This window comes from Esox lucius, chromosome 9 (assembly GCF_011004845.1).
Source record: "Esox lucius isolate fEsoLuc1 chromosome 9, fEsoLuc1.pri, whole genome shotgun sequence".
In the NCBI taxonomy this organism is placed as follows: Eukaryota; Metazoa; Chordata; class Actinopteri; order Esociformes; family Esocidae; genus Esox; species Esox lucius.
In genome coordinates, this window is record NC_047577.1 from 16,601,426 (window position 1) to 16,623,112 (window position 21,687).

Genomic DNA, 21,687 nt, shown 5'->3' on the forward strand with positions numbered 1-21,687 from the left:
GGACACATAAAAACATAAAAATATAATGCTGACATTTGTATTGACCTGGCAAAATCTTTTGATATGGTAGACCATTCCATCCTTGTGTCTGAGCGGTCTTGCCCTGGTTTGCTAAGTATCTCTCCCAATTAGTTCATTTCTGTGGTCAGAAAATTTGATGTTCTCAGCCCTTACATGTCACCAAGGGAGTACAACAATACTTGATTTTAGGCCCCTTGCCTTTGTGTATTCACATACATAAAAAAGCACATGCATAGGAAGCTGTCTCATCCACCTTTATGCAGATGTTACAGTGTCATAATTAGCTATCCTTCGCCTGAATTTGTGTTAAGCTCTACAACAAAGTTTTCTTAGCATCCAGCAAGCTGTCCCTGCCCTTAACCTTGTATGGTAAAACTTTTAAATTAAAGGTAATGTGGTTTGGTAGGAAGAATACACCCTCTTCCCCCGGTGTAATTACCACAGCTGAGGGTGGGAAGGTTGAGCAAGTCACCTCACATTGGTACTTTGGCAAGACAGCACGCTGTCCTTATCACACTGCTAAGCTACAGGCCAAGGTTAAAGCTAGACTGGTTTCCCTTCTGCTACACTCACCCGGATTCCAATGATAATCCAATACATGATCGATTTTGGAGATCAAATCTGAATTTACCATTCAGCCATCAGATTTGCCACCAGCACATTACTGGACTCTGTTTACCAACATAAACTGGCCAGTATATAGCCGATGCTAATCTATAAAAAAAAAAAAAAAAAACACCTGTAACTGGTTCATGTGATGAGTCCTGCTCAGTTGTTTTCATATTGTCAATTGGCAGGTCTAGATGTTTTTTTCATTATGTAGGCTGTTGTCATGCATTGTTGTCTGTGGTTTGGTTTTAATATCTCTTTTTAGTACTCGGGTGGATGTTGTGTCAGACTGTAGGGAACAATGGTGCAACGGGAAGGTTTACAGTTCAGTCATTTTACAGTGGTTCCCAACTATTTCAGTAACTGCCACAATTTTTTTTAATTCTCAGCTCGGAATAAGTCACCATGCTAACTTTACTAGTAAGCCAATGGTGTCATGAGCTTTCTTAAGTACCGCCTGATAGGCCAAGTAGCCCAGCGGTCTTAGTAATGCTAGTAAAAAACCACTGATAGAGCAGACGCTCGTACTCAAAGCTACGTTCAGTTTGAGTCGTCAGGCAATATCCACTTTGACCTCGTGCATAGTTGGAGTTCTCTCAGTGGTTACTTATTTGCACAAGCCGCCTTCCTCTGTTACAAAGCACCACTCTCATTGGACTATTCTACTGCCAATTTCAACAATGGCTACCCAATAAGATTTTGTATTTTATGTGTGACCTGACTGCCTTGACACGAAGATCTTGACTCGGCGCTATTTTATTAAGTTTACACGAGTCTAATTCTAATGAAGAACTGCTTTGTATTTGGAAATAAATGCCAGAGCGTGAAGTAATTTAGCTATGTGCGGATCTGTTCAACACCTATTTTGTTAGACCACACTTCATACTGGGGTCGATAAGTGGACTTGTTTACTTATACCAGGTTGAGTGCTCGCGAAAACTGTGTGTTAGTGTTTGTTCTTTGATATTTGGTTAATTCGCGCGTATTCGACGGTTGTTGGTGTTAGCAAATCCTCAATTTATAAAAGGAATCTATCTTGTGGATGTGAGTACGTAAAATACGTGACGCATGGCTTTTATTGCCGCTGTTGTATGTATTGTTCATTGCTTTAGTCTGCGGACGAGATCCGTCGTCTGTGGATAATATTTAGTTTTACTCTTTGTGGCACTACAGTGGTCACAGGATATAGAAATACACAATATAAGTGGGCGAAGTGTGAAATAAACGTGGGCCTGAGTGAGATTACTCATCGTATTTTGTTTGTATGACCTAGGAATCGTGCTATGTCGGCTCTGTATACTGTTTTGTGGTCTGCAGTCTGTCTTTGACTCTGTCGTTTATAGTTCTGCAAATTCATCGACATTCTTTGGTTGTCTGAGTACATCTAAAATTCAGCCATTGAAACATGCATAATGCGTTTTGGGCATTTCTAGTCTCTCGTTCTAAAACTTCGAAACTGTCCAATAGCTACTCAACGATGAACATCTCAAAAAGTGGGTACCGTGTCTTCTCCGCCAACTCGACCACCGCATGCACTGAACTCGCCAAGAAGATCACAGAGTAAGTAGCCTTAGATATGTTGTGCCTTCGTACACCTACCAGACCCACCAAAATCACTAGTTCCTTCAATAATTTTCTTAATGAAATTATTGATCTACGACTATATCACGTCGCATATTTACACGTTTTCTAACACTCCAGGTGACTAGCTTGTTATCGAACCTGCGTCTGTATCTGACATACAGGTCCGGCCCACGCATAGAGGAGAGAATTTCAATTATGCAGCCTTGGCACTGTAGTTCACCTGATGTGGATTGAGTTGTTCCGGCTGGATCATGTTACCAGAGCCCAGGCATAGCAGCAGACCTCCTGGTTTCTGATGACACTGAGATACCCAGCGTGAATATGCCTTCAGCAAGCTTTTCCAAAACGCATACAATCCCTGAAAGACAGCTTGTCAAAATGAGCTGTGGCATCAGTGGGAAATGGTCAAAAGCTCATGCGTTCTTGCATGAAAAAGGATTTCAGCTGCTCAACTGTTCGGGGTCTCCATTTTTGCAATAATGCACCCGCATACTACCACAGATGCTGGCTTTTGAACTGTGCGCTGATAGGCAGGATGGTTCCTCTCCTCTTTAATCCAGAAGGGACGGCGTCCATCAGAAGTGTCTTGTGTGTTTTAAATGCAGTTCCGCCTGAAGATCACGGCCATCCAGTATTGATTTTCGGCCTTGTCGCTTGCATGCAGAGATTTCTCTGGACTCTCTTAATCTTTTAATGATATTATGTATGAGATCCCCAAACTCTTTGCAATTTTACATTGAGGAAAGTTATTCTTAAATTGATCCACTATTTGTTGCAGTCCTTCACAGAGTGGTGAACCCCTCCTCACTTCTGACAGACCCATCCACTCTGGAATGATCTTTTAATACCCAATCATGTTACTGACCTGTTGCCAATTGATGTAATTAGTTGTGTTATATGTCACCAGGTTTAGTTTTTTTTTCGAATTACACAACTTTTGCAGTTTTCTGTTGCATCTCTCCCAACTTTTTTGAAATGTGTTGTAGGCATCAAATTCAAACGGGGCATACATTTTTCAAGGAACATTTGATATGTTGTCTTTACTATTTTCTATTGAATGCATGATTTGCATATTATTGCCTTCTGTTTTCATTTGCACTTTAAGCATAGTCACAGATTTTGGAATCAGGGTTGTAGAAGATGAACGCCATCTAGAACAGGCAGGCTATAATAACCTATTCAATAACACTACTTTTCAAATCTGAGAAGATTTGAACAAATTAGAGTAGATTGGCTCCACTTGCAGGAAGTAAGATAGCATCCTCGCTTGCTTGCTATCGCTGTTCTTTTTTTAAACAGCCTTTAACTCATCTGAGCTGACTAGTCCATTCGAGTCCGGCTGCTGCTGCTGAAGACACTAACTTTGTTCTGGAAGTCTCCCTCTGGCCTGTGAGGGCAGTTGTAGCTGGGGAACCATACTGCTGCCAAGCAGCTCTGTCAGTCTAGCCCCCCAGCAGTCGCACCACCTACGCTCTTATGGCTGTTTGGCGACAAACTGCCAATTATATCCCACTGCACAGGCTTTCCCTAGTTGTTTCTACTTGTTGCGGAACAAGCTTTGGAAACCGTGTAATTCTTTGCTTGCAGAAGGGTGTCAGGCGAGGACACTGCACGCAAGCTTTTCCATGGCGTAATAGGTTATATGTCCAGGTCTTAATGATTGTGCGCTCTGGACTGAGTATGTGTGCCTTGAATTTGTATTTGCATCCACTAACTTACATGTCAAACCAATGGTTTCAAATGCTTTGGGTTGTGACCCCTATCACGTCTATCGGTCCTGGCTATGCTTAAGGACTGTAACACAAATGCTACATGGAAATGTCTCTTGGTAACACATTGCAGCACGCTATGGTTTTTTTTGGAAGTCGTATCTGTGTATCAGTGTGTTTGTTTGATTATGGTGGGCCTGCGTTTATCTTCCAGGCCCACCCTAGTGCTCTTTAGCGTGTTTGAGCAGGAGACCCATGGTAGTATGTCGCCAGTGCTTTCACATCAGAAGATGGGGGCGGGGGGGGGGGGGGTAGGCATGTCATAAAACCACATATTAGCTGTTTGTGGACAACCGGGGCATTTGAGTAATTAGGAGACTTGTTTGGTAGCCTAGCACTTAGTGTTGGGCCAGTAACAAACAGTTTTTTGTTCGAAACCCTGAACTGACATTGTGAAAACTCTGTGAATAATGACCTTGATAAAGCATTCCATGAATGTTGCTCCCAGGTTGTTGTTGGGGGGTGGGGGTGGTAATGGACGATCCTGGCTGTGACCTCACTCTCTCCGAGTGACCTGGTGGGTTAGGCAAAACAAAACATTTCCAACTCAGAGGTTGTTGAATGACTAGCTACGACTGTGAGAAGAACTACATTCTAACAGTACCGTTAACCTAGTCATGTCAATTTTGAAGAGAGTTAATTCTACCCCTTCTCGCAGCATCTGTGACAGTTATTCAGTATACTGAAGTATCATTCATATTTCAATGATTGACCATGGGTTCATTTGTTTATTGATTGTTGTATCGGTACAGCATTTTCACTTCTCACATGCAAAATGTTTGCCTGCTCCCTGCGTTTATTTCTTAATTATTAGTTTAGGATAGGTTAGTCTACTCTTTTACCGTAAGTCTACTCTTTTACCATACCTGGTTTCTACTTAAAGCATTATACAAATTATGGGATGTTTTTGAGGTAGTGGGAAGTTGTTTTGAGTCCTCCCAGGATTTAAACAGTCTGGATTGTTTAGGATAAGGAAATTAATTCCCTTATCTCACAGAATTACATTTGGAAATGTTTAGTAGTATATAATAGTATATCACAGTTTCTGTAACATCTTCGTCAGATCATGTGAGTGGGTATTACTGATGGTATAAGCCATGGTCCTGCCTATGTTTATGATTCACCCTGCTCCATTTAAGGCCATAAAACCAGGCGGACTGTGAGACATTTAGGATTCTCACGGGTTGTCTGCTCAGAAAATATGTAATTGTTCTGTTTTGCAGCCTAATCTCTTAGTGGTATCTGCACTGTTCTTGTCTGTGTGTCTATGTGTTTGTTTATTTACGGTCTGTTTCACCACACTCCTCATTGCAGACGGCTTGGCGTGGAGTTGGGCAAGTCAGTTGTTTACCAGGAGTCCAACAGAGGTGAGACGGCAAGTTGTTGGTTTTAGCTTCATATTTTAACTAACCTGCTATAGGCGCTATACTAGTATAGAGGATGGTTGATCTGCAGTAAGTATTAATAGTATGCTAGTGTAGAGGAGTGTTGATCTGCTATATGCCTTATAAGCACTATATTAGTATAAAGAATGGTGTCATAATGTATGTAGGGTTACTTGCTCTTGGAACTGTTTCTTTTTTTTTTTTTTACTTTTTCTTTTACAGAAACCAGGGTGGACGTGAAAGAGTCTGTTCGTGGTCAAAACATCTTCATCATTCAGACCATTCCCAGGTGAGAGGAGCTGTGAGGAATTGAGTGATTGTCTATTGTCGTCGGCGTGATATTAAAATGTTGAGAAGATAGTGTGTTGAAATTGGTCCAAACCACACGCTGTGGCAGTGTTTGTGTACCGACCTTGACCGGTAGACCACAGATATGCAGAATTTGGGCTGGACCAAATAATCAACCTTCATTCAAAACTAGATAGGCAAAAGTATTTCCAGGTTATCTTGCCGATTCATGCTAATCACTATGATCTCCATCTGTTTCTTTCTGCCATGGACATTTTCTTCTAGCGGTTATGTCCCGGGTAGGAAATAACTACCCGGAAAATACAGGTAACTTTTTGCTTTGGCGGGTAGGTTTGCCAAAACGACCTGTCGGTGTGGCGGGTGGACATTAGCCAAACAGATGGTTCAGAAAAAAGAGGGGTCCCAAAATATCGATACTACAGATACTATGTCTCGTTTTTGAAGGTTGATACTAGTGTCGAGGATCAATACCTGTTTCAGTTTCTCTCTTCGAGGTTGTTCCCATTTCATCAAGGAGTTGAACTGTCACTGTGTGCAGATTACACTCTGATGTTTTGAGAAGTGCTTCTCCAGCTCTACTGTTGTTGCCTGAGACTGTGCACTAAAACAAAAAAACATGCGCGTCACGCACGCACAGTGAGCTGCGGCGCTAACCGCCAATCCAAGATACAGGCATACATTCATGTAGGATTGTCATGGCTGAACGAAAGAGGAACATTGTGTGGAGATATATTACAGCTGTTCATGAAAACATTGTGAACTACGATGTATGTAGGAAGGTTGTTCGCTGCTGTGGCAACACCACCTATTTGTTTAAACATGTGAAAACCCACAAGTAAAAAAACTCGAAAGCAATAAGTATGTAAGTGTTTTTAGTGACTTGGGACTCAAAAGTCCTTTTTTCTAGTGACTTGTTCGTTGTACCGCGCATTCGAGCGTTTGCTGCGCCGAACTGCGGATTTCTACAACATGATCACTTGCTTCTTAACCCGGTCCTCCAGCTCAGTTCTCCGATCAATGTCTACATGTATGTAAGTTCACAGAGAAAAATAGATGGAGGGAGGAACGTGCGTGCCCCAGATAACACACGTCTTGCCGATGTCCGCGGAAAGCAGTATAGACGTCGGCTGCTCATCAACAAGACGTCGAGTAGACGTTGATTTTTCACTTCCGCTGTTTGAGCGACACTTCCTGCTTCTCTGCTGACGTTTAGCCAACATTTAATAAATCTACTGCAGATGTAAAGTGTAGAGACAAGATGAAGACTAAGGTATGAACTTTATTTACAGAATGTAGAATTTAAAAAACATAGAAAAAACTAAAGAAGCCTAAACCAAAACTCCCAACAATTCTGCATTATATAGGATACAAATCTTCTTCTGCAGGTCTCTCCCTCCAGCTGCCGTCCCCGCCCGTTCAACCTCGACCTCAGTCATTCCTGGCAAACGTGGGTTTTTAAAAACAGAACCTGAAAGACAAAATATGAAGTGATTGCAATATTATTATGTAGCATTCAATTTAAGGTGATGGCGGCACGTAAAGGAAAGAAAATCGTATTTATTTTTGTTAGACAACATACCCAATTTGTCAATGTACAAAACTGTTATTATTGCATGTAGCGCATTGAGCGATTTTCATGCAGCCCCAGGGGTCTGGGGAGCTACAGTTCATTGAGGGAACCATGAATGCCAACTTGTACTGTGACATACTGAAGCAGAGCATGATCGCCTCCCTTCGGAGACTGGGCCGCAGGGCAGTATTCCAACATGATAACGAACCCAAACACATCTCTAAGATGACCACTGCCTTGCTAAAGAAGCTGAGGTTAAAGGTGATGGACTGGCCAAGCATGTCTCCAGACCTAAACCATACTGAGCATCTGTGGGGCATCCTCAAACGCAAGGTGGAGGAGCTCTGTGATGTTGTCATGGAGGAGTGGAAGAGGACTCCTCCAGTGGCAACCTGTGAAGCTCTGGTGAACTCCATGCCCAAGAGGGTTAAGGCAGTGCTGGCTTGAGACATCTGAAGGTGTGCTGTGTTATCTGGCACCAAGATGTTAGAAGCAGATTCTCACAGTCCTGTGAGTTGAGAGGTGGAGCTCCATGGATCAGACCTGTTTGTCCGACACATCCCACAGATGCTCGATTGGATTGAGATCTGGGGAATTTGGAAGCCAAGTCAACGCCTTGAACTCGTTGTTGTGTTCCTCAAACCATTCCTGAACTATTTTTGCTTTGTGGCAGGGCGCATTATCCTACTGAAAGAGGCCAATGCCATCAGGGAATACAGTTGCCATGAAAGGGTACACATGGTCTGCAACAAGGCTTAGGTGGGTGGTACGTATCCCATGAATGACAGGACCCAAGGTTTCCCAGCAGAACATTGCCCAAAACATCACACTGTCTCCGCCGGCTTGCCTTCTTCCCATAGTGCATCCTGGTGCCATGTATTATCTAGGTAAGCGACGCACACGCACCCGGCCATCCACGTGATGTAAAAGAAAACGTGATTCATCCGACCAGGCCACGTTCTTCCATTGCTCCGTGGTCCAGTTCTGATGCTCACATGCCCATTGTAGGCCCTTTCGACAGTGGTACAGGGGTCAGCATGGGTACCCTGACTTTTCAGCAATTTCAGCTACAGTAGGTTGTCTGTTGGATCGGACCACACGGCCAGCCTTCACTCCCCACATGCATCAATGAGTCTTGACCACCCATCAACCTGTCGCCGGTTCACCGCTTATCCTTACTTACACGATTTTTGATAGGCACTGACCATTGCCGACCGGGAACACCCCACAAGGGCTGCAGTTTTGGAGGTGCTCTGACCCATTTGTCTAGCCATCACAATTTGGCCCTTGTCAAAGTCGCTCGGATACTCACTTTTGCCCATTTTATCTGATTATAACTCATCAACTTTGAGGAAAGAATGTTCACTTGCTGCCTAATATATCCCACCTACTGACAGGTGCCATGATAACGAGATTATCAGTGTTATTCACTTTGTGTGTGTGTGTGTGTTGGTGGGTTAGGTCTTACTGAACTCATGGGGACCAAATGTCCCAATGAGTATAGTAAAACCAGAAAAATATGACTGGTCCTCGTGAGGCAAAAGTACATTTCCGGCTCAGCGTTTAGGGTCAAACTTACAATTGATTTTATAGTTAGAATTGGGGTTTCTTTAAGGTCCAGGCGTTGTTGGTTAAGTTTAGGGTTAAGATTAGGCATTACATCTAGGTAAAATGTTACTTTAATTGAAGTTAAGGTTAGGGTTAGGTTTAGGGTTAAGATTAGGGCAAGAGAGCATGCAATTTCTATTTTCTGGTCCCCATGGGGGGGGGTGTGTTTGTAAAATGTTTGTCTGATAAATGCTGACAGATACATATATATTTTGAGGTGAAAATGTGTCTGGTAAAAATGTTGAGCGGCTGGTAAAACCTGGCCATCCACCAGCCACAGTGACTGGTGAACCAAAAAGTAAATTTCATTCCCTGGTTATGTCATTCATCGGTTGGCAGGAGCTGACTGGAAAGGTTGGCTGGGATTATGAACAGCTAGCCGGGGGCACTGAACTCTTTGTTGGCTCCAGTAACTCTGGTTTGCTTTATACATCCTGGGGGACACACAGGCCCGATCAACTCTGGCACGTCCTCATTGCTGTCTTTGTATTAGTTAGGTAATCTAAGGTGACTCAGGTTCCCCACAAAGTTTGCTTCATCGGGTCTCTAATGAGTAGGCTGATTCCCATCGAACAATAAAGGCATTCTCTGATGTGATTGTGAGAGGCTTAATTATTTAAATAGGCCCCATACGGTGGATTTCAAGGTTATGCTTCTGGCTTTAGGTCAGGCCTGTGTCCAACATTGTGTTTTACTATGTGGAGGTAGTGCCAGGACACTGATTACGTTGGAGGTTATTGTGTCGCTGACTCCTAAATGTGAAGTGAACGTTTAATCAAAATCTGTGTTATGGTCCTCTTGCTAAATGGGTAGAACGTGGCACTTGTAATGCCAGGGTTGTGGGTTTTCGATTTTTACGGGGGGAACAGGACAACAAAATTATGATCATGTATTCACCTTCTCAGTTACAGAATCTGGTTGCTTACTTAAATGCGATGTCAACATCCCGAGGAAACGCCCTCAACGGGCTAGTGTGTTCTCAAGTCTCTCTGATTCTGGTTAGATGCTAACTATATTTAGTTGTGCTGTACTTGTATTTGTTCCATGACAATAAAGTTGAATCTAATCTAAAGTCTCTCTGATGACTTAGATTTAATTCCCCAATCAGTTACCACTACCTGCCAAGTAAAACCAAGGCAACAGCCTCTTTCATCGTAAGCCAACGTTTTGTCATTGTAAAATCAACAATAACACCCTTGACTTTCTCCTCGGTTTCCCTTATTTAACTATTTATGATTTTTTTTTTCATTGTGTCTCTCCGCCCTTCCTTGGCCCCACGGATGTTCCTTTTGTCCGGCCCAGAGATGTGAACACGGCCATCATGGAGCTGTTGGTCATGGCCTATGCCCTGAAGACCAACTGTGCGGAGAACATTATTGGAGTCATCCCTTACTTCCCTTACAGCAAGCAGTGCAAGATGAGGAAGAGGGGCTCCATTGTCTGCAAACTGCTGGCCTCCATGCTGGCCAAAGCTGGTACGATAACTGGATGTCGTTGTTATGCCAAAACAATTAGCTTTTTGTGTAATGTGTTGAAGTACATTATGATGACGGTTGAAACGCTTGCATTATACACAGACGGGCAGGAGTTTATACACAGCCAATTGTATTTTCGAATGGTTGACAAAATGCCAACCCTGTACAAGTTCCTGGAATTAGGATGTTTATTCCCCCCCCACGCTAGCATGACCAACTCTGTCACCACTTAGAACTAGCAGTAATGCTGGCGGTCGACTCGGTTGCTCAACTAGCGGATTGCACACATCTGTAGGTCTGGTGTTATAACTACTGTAAGTTCACAACCCGGACAAACTAGCTGGCAAACATGTAAACCAATGTCTCGTGTGTTTTTGACCAGCTCTGAAATGAACAACTGATTCGTATTTGGTTTTGGTGCCAGCCCCCCCACCCCCCCATACCGTAAGCGTATCTGGTGGGGATGGACAAATGACTAATGCACGCACACCGCAATAGCCAGCTTGTTACTGGACCTCCTGTAATGCCGTTCCAGGGCTAACTCACATCATCACCATGGACCTGCACCAGAAAGAGATCCAGGGCTTCTTCAGTTTCCCCGTCGATAACCTGCGGGCATCCCCCTTCCTGCTACAGTACATTCAGGATGAGGTGAGACTCCACCACCCAGAATCCTCTCCAATCTCAAACCGTCACCAGATGTATTTGTTGACTCGAGTGGGATAACGACCGCTGCCGTCTTTCTAGATTCCGGACTACAGGAATGCCATTATCGTTGCCAAGTCCCCGTCGGCGGCCAAGAGGTAACATAAAGGTTGGAAGTTTTCACAGCAAGATAGACGGCAACCAATGTGACGCGTGTCTGTGCGTCAGTGAGGGAACGTGTTGTCTGTTGGCTGTTTTTTTTTTGTGTGTTTTTTTTCACTCTGCGTTTGTTTGTTCCAGGGCTCAGTCTTACGCTGAGAGGCTGCGCCTGGGTCTGGCTGTGATGCACGGGGAGGCTCAGTGTTCAGAGTCGGACATGGCGGACGGCAGACACTCTCCCCCTCCGCTCTCCTCCGGGCGCACCACCTCTGGCCACCCTGGTTTGGAACTGCCATGTAAGTGACCGGTGACGCGTGGGCACGCACGGGCGCGGCACACACATTCCTATATATAGTACCCCTGCTAGTCCGACCCTTGCACTGAGAACTGATTTAACTGCTCTCCCACCTGTCTCACACACACATACACACACACACACACACACACACACACACACACACACACACACACACACAAGAAAGCATTATTGGGCAGATGTATTCAGGTGACTGGTCTCGTGTTAAATGTGTCCAATCAGCAGTCTCCTGGTTTACTCAACCACTAGAGTACAGGCAGTTGAGCCCTGACTCTGCAGTCCATCTGCTTAGGAATCCATGAAGCTAATGAGCCCAAACAGCAAGGTTCACCCCGCCCCCCCCATCCCTCTGGAGTAAACACAGGGATGAGTCTAACATATAGCATGGATAATGCTTGTTAAACACGGTCTTTGATACTGTCTGTTAAAGACACTTTAAGACATGCCATCTTCGATGAATGTAAGAATTTATCTAGTTACAGGGAACAGTGTATACAAACGAGAGCAGACTGTTTGTCATTTTTGTTGTTTGGTTGGGGGGGGGAATGGTCATTTTGAAAGTGTTGAACACTAACAGAGCCAAGGGTATTTATGTAAATCTGTCAGTCACAGAAATGCTTTGAAGTCATCATGGACTGCATGCCCTAAACTGGACATTGCCAGGCACCACACAATACATATATAATGATATGTGTCGCTATTCATACATATTTTACGGTTCTGTCTTTTGCCATTCAATGCTGAGGTTTTTATTTAAAATGTTTCATTGCAGTTAAATGCATCCAACTGTTTGTCAGCGTCTGGCCGCTTCAGAGGGATACTTCAGGCCCGAGACGCAACGCGTTTTGATCGCTAAGTGTTCTCCGTTCCCTGGATGCCAACTGTGTTCTGGTGAAACAAAACCCCGAGCACAAACACTGAAGGGAACGCAGCAGAAATAATATTATGTTGTGCTAGTTCCACGACGTGGAATGGGAACCGATATCGCGCCACATAACCCCACTGAACGGTTACGCATCAGCGGCAAAGAGAACCTTGGCGTCATTGTCCGTGTGCTGATCGCATACAGCTGGGAGGTTCTCCCACTCAGGGCTGGAGTGTGTGTTGGCTCAGCAGCAGAGCACTCCCCAGGAGCCAAGGCTACTACAGGCCATAACCGACGTCCAGCCCCCTCTGCCCTTCTCTCCTCCGCAGTCTTCTCATTCTCTACGTATTTGTTCTCTCTCGTGTTTCAGTCCATCTCTCCCCTCCATCGTACGGGAAGCGTTTGCTCTCCTCTAATACTCCCTTTCTCATTCCTTACTGACCCCCCCCCCCCCCCATAAGATTTTTCCTTTGTTGATTGTAGCCTTGTTTATTTTTCTCTGGGGGAGCAGATGGACTTTTTTAAGTTGTGTGTCTGTTGTACAGTGTATGTCCCTGTCCGAGTGACTGTGCTAACGTGTACCGTTTATCTCTCCAAGACACGGGGAGGCACCAGGCTGCATTCCCAGGCATTGAGCTCCCAAGTACGACTAGTGATCCTCCATTCTGGCTTCTTGCCACTAACCCCCCCCCACACACACACACACTCTCTGTGATCGCCTGCCCTGCATGTTGTGGTTAAGATGTCTGTCATGGGACTTTACGCGTTTAACCAGAATGAACTGCTAAACCCCCATTGGGAAAAGTCCTGTTCACAGTTAAATGTTTAGACTGTGGGTTGTGAACACATTTGCTTTTCTTTCTGATCGAATAAATCTGTAGAAAGCCAGGCTTTGACATTTCTATTTGGTTTTTCAGGTAATCTGGAAGCTTTGCACAAAATTCTTTACAGCCTCAGAGGGAACGCCTTCTGTTTAATAAACAATCAACTGTGAACTTAGGAATGCAGTCCTATTCAACTTTAATGATAACAATGAGTCTTCCGGAAGCATTCCCGGAAGCAACATGGAGAACAATACATTCCCATGTATGTTTTGACTTTTCAGCACTACAATGAATAGCGATGTCGGAAACCGTGGGGCTTCTCAACCTTACCTATAACAGCTACATTAGAGATAAAGCGGGGTTTCATCTGACTTTTGGCCCCTTCAAAACACACTTACTCCACTGCCATCTTGGCAATCATTTACCCAACAAGCATATGTCATTCAGTGAATTTATCAGTGGCTCTATAAAAGTGCCGCCCAACCCTGTCCTTGGAGACAGGTTTTCTACTAATCTGACACACCAGATTCTAATAAATAATCTGATGATCCCAAATCTGCTAAATCACTGGACAAAAGACGGTAGATTTGTAGGGAGATGGGTTGGACGAGCCCCGCCCACAAATCTCCAATGGGGCAACGTTTTGGCAGCCCCTCAGAGGCTGACTGGGTGAGTGGTGACAAGTCTGGTTGGTTTCCTTGCATCCTTTTGCTTGATCCATTCCTTTTAGCTGATTGAACAACATTCTGATTCCTGTTTATTCACCACACACCTACCTTTCCTGAAGCCTGTTCCAACTCCATAGTTGTTTGACCTGTCGGTCGGGGAATCGAGCGAGAGCGTTGGGACTCTCTGGGAGATATCTGGTTGGACATTATTGGGAGGTATCTGGTTGGGACTCTCTGGGAGGTATCTGGTTGGACATTACTGGGAGGTATCTGGGCAGACGAGGAAACTGTTGGGGGTCTGGTTGTGATCAGGCATGGCATGGGTTTGCTGTGTTGGTCTCAAAATCCCATTATTTACTGGAAAGTTGGACAGCTCTATACTCATGAACCAGAACCTCTTTTTTTTTTTTTTTTTACTCATCACAGTATTTCTTGCTGTCCTGTAATTAACCGAAATCTCAAATTAAAAGGACCTCCCAGCCTAAATGTGTGTAATTTCACTTATTTGTTTAATTTATCCCTTTTATCAAAAATAATGAACATTTTCTGGATTCTGTTTTAGCGGCTATTGCAGTCTGGTGGATATTGAGGTAGAGCTGTCTCGCATGATCTTTGCAGGTGTTGAAGTCAATCCCTTCTCACCCAATCTCCTCTCCCAGTCGTTTCAACGCCCTCCCGTCGTGATTTCTGTCCTCCCGGCGCTGTTTTCAAAGTAATGACGCTTCTCTTTCTATCACTCCCTCCCAGTGATGATGGCCAAGGAGAAGCCCCCGATCACAGTAGTGGGAGACGTGGGAGGACGAATCGCCATTATTGTCGTAAGACATCTCATTTCTATTCAGCATTTCAGCTGGCATCAGCCAAGCTATTGTTAACAGGCTTTGGTAATCTGTGGCTCTGGTGAGAGAGAGCGCCTCACGTCTGCTTGTTTCCTGCGCTCTGTCCCAGGATGACATCATAGACGATGTAGAGGACTTTGTGGCGGCGGCTGAAATTCTGAAGGAGCGAGGCGCCTATAAGATCTACATCATGGCCACACACGGGCTGCTGTCTGCAGAAGCCCCGAGACTCATAGAAGAGTCCGCCATCGATGAGGTAAGACAAATCGCTGAGGTTAAACTCGGCGCCGTGTGTTTTATGGATGTTAATATTAGTATATCTGTAAGACTTTATTTTGATATGACTTTGGGGCTGCGGCCTAGTGTTTTGGGCCAGCGAACAAAAGGTTTACCAACGTGGTAAAAAAATAAATAAAAAAAGCTGTTCTATCGCTGGGTGACGCAGTCAACCCTAACTGCTCCCAGGTCATTGGTGTAAATAACAATGAGAATGGATGAATATGTTGAAGAAAAGTTTGTTTTTTTAAAAAAGAAATTTAAACCATAGAAGAACCACTGAAGTTATATGGAATTACACTCAGCCTTCCTAATAAAAGTTCTATGTAATTTACATTTTAATTACTCAGTCTTCCTAATATAGTGTTTTATTTAGTATACCTTCTGGTCTAAAGGGGTCAGGGTCCGTTTATTAAAATAAAACTGGATGTATTCTGACTGTTGGCGTGCTCCTGTACGCCCCCAGGTGGTGGTGACCAACACTGTCCCCCATGAGGTCCAGAAGCTTCAGTGTCCCAAGATCAAGACTGTGGACGTCAGTATGATTCTGGCCGAGGCCATCCGACGCATCCACAACGGAGAGTCCATGGCTTACCTGTTCCGCAACATTACCGTTGACGACTGAGCTACACACACACACACACACACACACACACACACACACACACACACACACACTACACAATGAGACCAAGGATTTTCAGCTTTGTTAACACATTTATTTTCATTCTGGTTGGCTTCCTGTTTTCTCAGCACATATTTGTACTGTTTATGCAGACGAGTAGTGTGTTGTAGTCAGTGACAAGATGAGTGAATACAATACCTGTCACATATGTAGACTAATTTAGCACAAACAACATTCCCTTTCTTAGAAAAAATGCTACATGCTGCCAATTTGCATTTGGTTAATAAAGCCCTTTGGATTAACATTTCTGTAGTCATTTAAACCCTGAATGTTACACTGTGTGGTGAAAGTGGATCAAGAACGTTATGGTAACAGAATCAGAAGGTTTACTTAATTGGCCCTGTACAATAATTGAATTACAGCACCGTTTTGTTGAACTGAGTTTCGGGCAATTTTGCGTTATGTTGTCTTTCACCCTGTACGTGCTGAAGGATTCACTTTAAAAAAAATAATTGAGTGTTCTTGATTTTAACAGGATTTTTTTTGTTGCTCTTCGTTGAGATGCTGAACCCAGTAATGGCATGTAGACAAGGCATCCTTTTGAAGAGTACAAATGCCTTAACCCCCCATCTTTTCTCTGTGTAACATTAACCTCTTCCTGGCTGTCGTGAGAACATGGTGAATGGTGGAGAACATAGTGAATGGTGGAGTGTTCTGCGGAGTTACATCAAGTACTCCTGTTCTATTGTGTGCCTGCCTTTGCTTTTTAGTCTCCCACTCTGTTTACAATAAATGGAATCCCTACTTGTTCTTCAAACCTGTGACAGTGCTGTAATGTCTTACGGTCCAGGTGAACCTGTGTGCGCCGTTTACTGCCGCTCCGCTAGTGTCATCTTTGGCAATGAACTTGAGGCGCCATGACAAAATGGAGACAATGTCTGTTGAATGTGGTTTGGGGTGTGAAAGGTTTTCAGTTCTGTGTTCCTCTATAATTTGAAATTCAGCCGGTGTTTATTTAAAACGTGCACTGTCATTATGAAAGCATGTACTACCTTAAATGGAGTTCAGTGAAGCGTGTGTGGGTTAGGACAACTGAAATATGTTACAAAAGTGTGGACATGCATGTTCTGTGTAGTGTGTTTTTTGCAACATGGATAAATGATTTCACTTCTGCTTGTCTGAGGCTATTCCATTACTAGTTACTAGCAGGGTTAAGAAAATAAGTTAGACTGCTGTTCTCTAAAGGACAGAACACCTGGCCAAGCATTATTTGCTATGTTCTCTACCAGTCTTCAAAAAAACATAACTCTGTAGAGCCCCCTTTTCAGAACATCTGAGCAATGGTTGCTGTCAAGAAGAGCCCAGAACCCTGAACTTGTTCTAAACGCCTCAGGATTCACATACATGTCAGCTGAGGAGCTTTGACCAAGTCAAGGGGCAGAGACAACTGTAGAAACTGGACCAACATCTGAACTGACCACATGGTATAATCTTTTAAAATAGGTCTTCTACAAAAATCATGAACCTAGTCCTTGTGATGGCTATAGTAATTAATTTACTACATTCACTTATTATAGGCAGAAATGTTACAGATGTAAACCATATTTAGGCATCACAATTCCAAAGCTTCAGAGATGAGTCTTTTCATAAACATGACTAAAAGGCCAACAAACCTGTTTGTCTGTGTGGATGTAGGCCTCTCTTCCAGCCGTCCATTCTGTGAATGAATAAGGGGAAAAGAACAGTCAAGTGTTTTAACTGAAAAGAAAGAGGAACTAGAAACCTAACGTTTAACAGGCCACTTCCTCATGTGTGACAGGAAATAATGCATCTGATGGAGACAGGGGGAAGCACACGGACTGAACAGAGCGTACAGAGATGTCCAACAAAGACACCCGCATCCTTTTCTTTTTCAATCTGTATGTCTGTGCTGGGTCCCTCTGGTCTGCAATTGCCTCGACTCTGTGAACATCCCGCTGGTTCATTCTCACTCTTGGGGAAGCTGCTTTTAAGGTTTATTAAGCTACCAATTACTTTACACTGACAGAAGTTGTTTATTAGATCCAGACTACTTTGTACAATGGTAAAGACTACTAGCTGTTAGTACAGATAATATAGCCTGTTATACATTAACTGTTTTTCATGTGAGTCAGGAAGGTCTGTTGCTGAAATAACAAGGGTGACCGGGAGAGGGCTCTGGTTTGGGTGGAGCGACTGGGAGAGGGCTCTGGTTTTGGTGGGATAACTGGGCCGAGTGGGAGGAAACATGTTTGGGTAGGGCTTGTGGCGCGAGTTTGAAGAGACCCTGGTTTGGGGGCAATAAGTAGATCAGAGTGGACCTGCCCAGATTAAAACAGGATGGGAGTCTCACTAGACCGGCCAGAACTTTGGATTATCTAACTATTTAATGTCAAGTGACAAGTATTATTAGCCCCTTGAGAATACTGTACTCTTTTCACAATTGGTCAATCAGGTTTCAGAGAGCTTTATGCAGTACGCAAACTCCTCAATGACTTCAAATAGGTATCCTGCTGTTATGCACGTTATGCTTACAGAATGGTGGAGGTCTGCCCACCTGGGTGGCGGTCTACCCATCTGCTGCCACAAATAAGAATTGTGTTTGTTATCGGGGACCCAGAACATTTAGCCTGTGTTCCTGTCAGTAATAAAGCTCGGGTTACTAATCGTATGCAGAGTGAGACAGGGAAGTGCAAAAACGATCTGCATGTTGATGGAAAACTGACTGGACGATTTGATTTGTTGGTGTATTAAAACCTGTGAGAAATACATGTGTTAAACAAATACAACTGTGGAAACCATGCAGGTCCCAGAACCCCAGTTTGAAATCCCATTGTTACCTTAGTTGTACTGTGAGTGGACCCTACTATTTTGTCTGTTTTCGTTATAACGTGTTTTTAGCACAATTACAGTGAACAAACACAGGATTTTATAGGTTTATTCATCTAATCAATACAAAATTACAATCATTTATAAGGCACACGTTTTTTATTAAAACTATGGTGAGAAGTAGATTAGTGCCATTATTCTAATTTGAATAATAGCCTCGTTTGACGCTCGTGGCTCATCCGGGTACACTAGGTGTAACAAAAAAAGAAGAATCTCTCGAGACACCAATGAACGTCGGAAAGAAAGACTGATTAAATACAATAATATAAAGAAAAGTATACCTCTGTATGTAAACTTTTTTTTTTAAGCCGAAGTAAAAGAAAACTACCGTTAGAGGGCGCCTTTGAACTAGAATTTAGTTCCACAGTTTATCTGGACCGAGAAGTGGGCCTGTGCCAAAAGCATTCAACATAAGTCATATCTGCCATTTTTGGTATCTGTTTGAAGAGATTAAACGTTTTTGCTAATAATATTTGCTAAATAATAATTTGATAACACATTGAACAATATTCTCACAGTTACCTGATATAAATCCTGTGTAAGGTAAAACTAGTGGTAAATCATTTTGCAATGCTGGATAACATTTTCTCGAATCTTGTATTTAACCTGTATTTTATATCAAAGGCCCTATCCAACAGTGCCAACATTTTATGCGTTTCTTTACGTAGTTGGCTTGGCTAGTTTGTTTTAATAGTTTGCTTTGGTTCAATGTTAAGTTGGACCACATGTTGCATGTGTAAAGCTATTCCGGTCATGATGATACAACATAGCTATTTCTTGGCGTTTCATGTCTCTTGTGAATCTATTTCCGTCGTCAGATTTGTGTCTGCATTGTTCTTTCCGTCGGGCGTGTGACTCGTATAATGTAGTTAGTTATTGCATGAGATTACAGATTTTTATGATGTTTTTTTATTGAGCTTGTTAGATAAACATTGCAATTGTCAAATGAAGTTGGTTAAGCAGTTAAATGTATAAATCATGATAAAAAAACAACTCATATAAAAACAATGTTCATTTTCAAATTAAAAGTGCACTTAGACATTTGCATTTCACAATTTTGACAAAAACAAATTCATGCTTAATAGCAAATTAATAAAAAAAAGTCTGAATACCGGCCTGTATATGTAAACATACTGTGCGGTGCTACTCCTGCATTTTCAAATGAATGGTGTTTTTTACAGCAATTTACTGACTTTGCACAAACCCAGCATATGTCGCGTCCTTTTGATAAACAAATACACTCTTTGTATGTTTACAACATACATTTTCATTGCAACGGAACGTTGGACGCACACTGCAAAATTAAAATGAATGGATCACAAAAGGTGTACATTGACCTGACCTAAAATCAGCAGTGGCCTGTTAAAAAATAAGCAGCAACATATTACATTACGTAAACAACTGAGCAATGAACGTCTTTGCCTTCTCTTTATTCTCATCCCCCAGCTCACTGTGATTACATCAGTTGGACCAAGTCCTTGTTAGTTACGTCGATGGTTACCCATTCTCTTCCACATCAACACCGTCGCCTGCGCAGAGGAAGTGGTAGTGGAGTGGAGGGTGAGTTCAGTTCAGTTTCAGCAACTGGCAGTCCGACACTTCAGAATCTGCCGACGGTTCAGGTCTCTTTCACCCTCTTGTCCAGCAACACTTAATGGGTGTAGCCCAGGGGCTCCCTCTCTCTCCTGCTCCCCCGGACGGAGTACATTAGGAGATAATGCAGGAGTTGGTCTTGTTCATGGGCGGACGGATTCCCTTGGGGTCTCCTTTGGGGATGGTCTCCCTGCGGCACCTGAGTGCGGGGCTGAGCCGGCTCGGCAGGTTGGCCACCTGCAGGAGCTCCCTGAACACCTCCAGAACGTTGTCATTCTCCTTGGCCGACGCCTCCACGTAGCTGTTGTTCCAGTCCAGCTCCACGGTCGACAGCACGTCGTCGCCCGCCACCTGCCTGTCAGCCCCGGCGCAGTCCGCCTTGTTGCCCACCACCACGATGGGCGTGTACTTGTCCTCTTTGACCTCCAGGATCTCGTCGCGGAGGGACTTTACGGCCTCCAACGACTCCGCGTCGTCCACGGCGTAGACCAGGGCGAAGGCATCGCTGTTCTGGATGGAGAGCTTGCGCATGGCCGGGAAGGAATAGCTGCCGCTGGTGTCCAGGATCTCCACGGTAACCTTGGCACCTCCAATGTCATACTCCTTGCTGTGCATCTCCTCCACAGTGCGCCGATGCTTAGGCTCAAACGTGTCCTGGAGAAAGCGGCGGATCAGGGACGTCTTGCCAACGCCGGCCGCCCCCAGAAACACCAGCCTCACCTGGGTTTTTTCCTTCACCTCCAAAGACATGATTCTGCTTTTAGTCGATTCTAAAAACAACCTGAAAACCGACCTCTGGATCACTCACAGTTCTTCTGTCAGTTGTCTTTGCTGCGGAACAGGCAGAAAAAAAGACTGGTTAAACTGTCCTGTGTTTCTTTTTAAATTGATTGTTGTTTTTGCAGCTGTGGAGTTACACTCTGAGCACTGTCAGCGACGACCTACTAGAATTTATCAACACAAAGTAGTAAGGCGCTTCTGCCCCCCTTGTTTTTCATGCTCCTTTTATGTGAGTTTTCTGTTGTGGGGATTCCATGCCCTCTTCTGGCAGGAGCCAATCAGCACATTGATATCTATTAATGTGTAACATCCCAGCAGCCAATAACTGGGCAGCATGCAAATGTGAGTAAGGGCCAGATGCTGGAGGGGAGAGGAAGGTGTATAACCCGCTGCTGGTTCACAGAAGCCGACAGAAAGCGACGTGGTAGCTTATAGACTTTACTCACGGATGAACCATCTGCATATTTATCTTGATATCCTATTCTGTGTTGAGCATAATGTTATATGTACAGCTCCGGAAAAAGTCCACTGCACCTTTTTATTTCCTTTCCCAAAAAGTTGGATAGAAAAGTTTTGAGTGAGGAACAGAAGCGTTCAGTTTGCAGTGGTCTCTTAATTTTAACCCTGTTCCTCACTCAAAACCTTCCTTTTCGACTTTTTTGTAAAGGAAAGAAAAAGGTGCAGTTGTCTCTTAATTTTTTCCGGAGCTGTATATACTTGAAAACATAAACAGTCCACCCTTTCTCAATGCATGAATACATTGTCACCCCATTTGTCATGTCTAATTCATGGTTATTCAAAGATCAAGATGTTTCGTATGATTCTCACCAAGTGGTTCGGCTTGTTATCACGCTGCTACA

The 21,687-nt window shown here is 43.7% G+C and overlaps 2 protein-coding genes across 6 annotated transcripts; one reads left to right on the forward strand and one right to left on the reverse strand.

Annotated features, from left to right (window-relative positions):
• Positions 1 to 1,294: 1,294 nt before the first annotated feature.
• Positions 1,295 to 16,719, forward strand: LOC105021620 (phosphoribosyl pyrophosphate synthase-associated protein 1). Of its 5 annotated transcripts, none has more exons than XM_010889401.5 (12): positions 1,295 to 1,551; positions 2,098 to 2,190; positions 5,298 to 5,350; positions 5,591 to 5,657; positions 10,158 to 10,330; positions 10,866 to 10,981; positions 11,078 to 11,133; positions 11,276 to 11,430; positions 12,914 to 12,958; positions 14,555 to 14,625; positions 14,756 to 14,902; positions 15,389 to 16,719. In XM_010889401.5, the coding sequence occupies exons 2-12, from the start codon at positions 2,108 to 2,110 to the stop codon at positions 15,545 to 15,547; spliced, it is 1,125 nt and encodes a 374-aa protein (XP_010887703.1). In that variant the 5' UTR covers positions 1,295 to 1,551; positions 2,098 to 2,107; the 3' UTR covers positions 15,548 to 16,719. The 5 variants fall into 5 exon arrangements, with proteins under 5 accessions (XP_010887703.1, XP_010887704.1, XP_010887702.1 ...); XM_010889402.5 differs by having other exon boundaries at positions 1,295 to 1,471; XM_010889400.5 differs by having other exon boundaries at positions 1,296 to 1,674.
• A 2,647-nt stretch (positions 16,720 to 19,366) lies between these two features.
• rasd4 (rasd family member 4) lies at positions 19,367 to 21,052 on the reverse strand. The gene has a single exon (XM_010889397.4). The coding sequence runs from the start codon at positions 20,795 to 20,797 to the stop codon at positions 20,162 to 20,164; it is 636 nt and encodes a 211-aa protein (XP_010887699.1). The 5' UTR covers positions 20,798 to 21,052; the 3' UTR covers positions 19,367 to 20,161.
• Between the last annotated feature and the right edge of the window lie 635 nt (positions 21,053 to 21,687).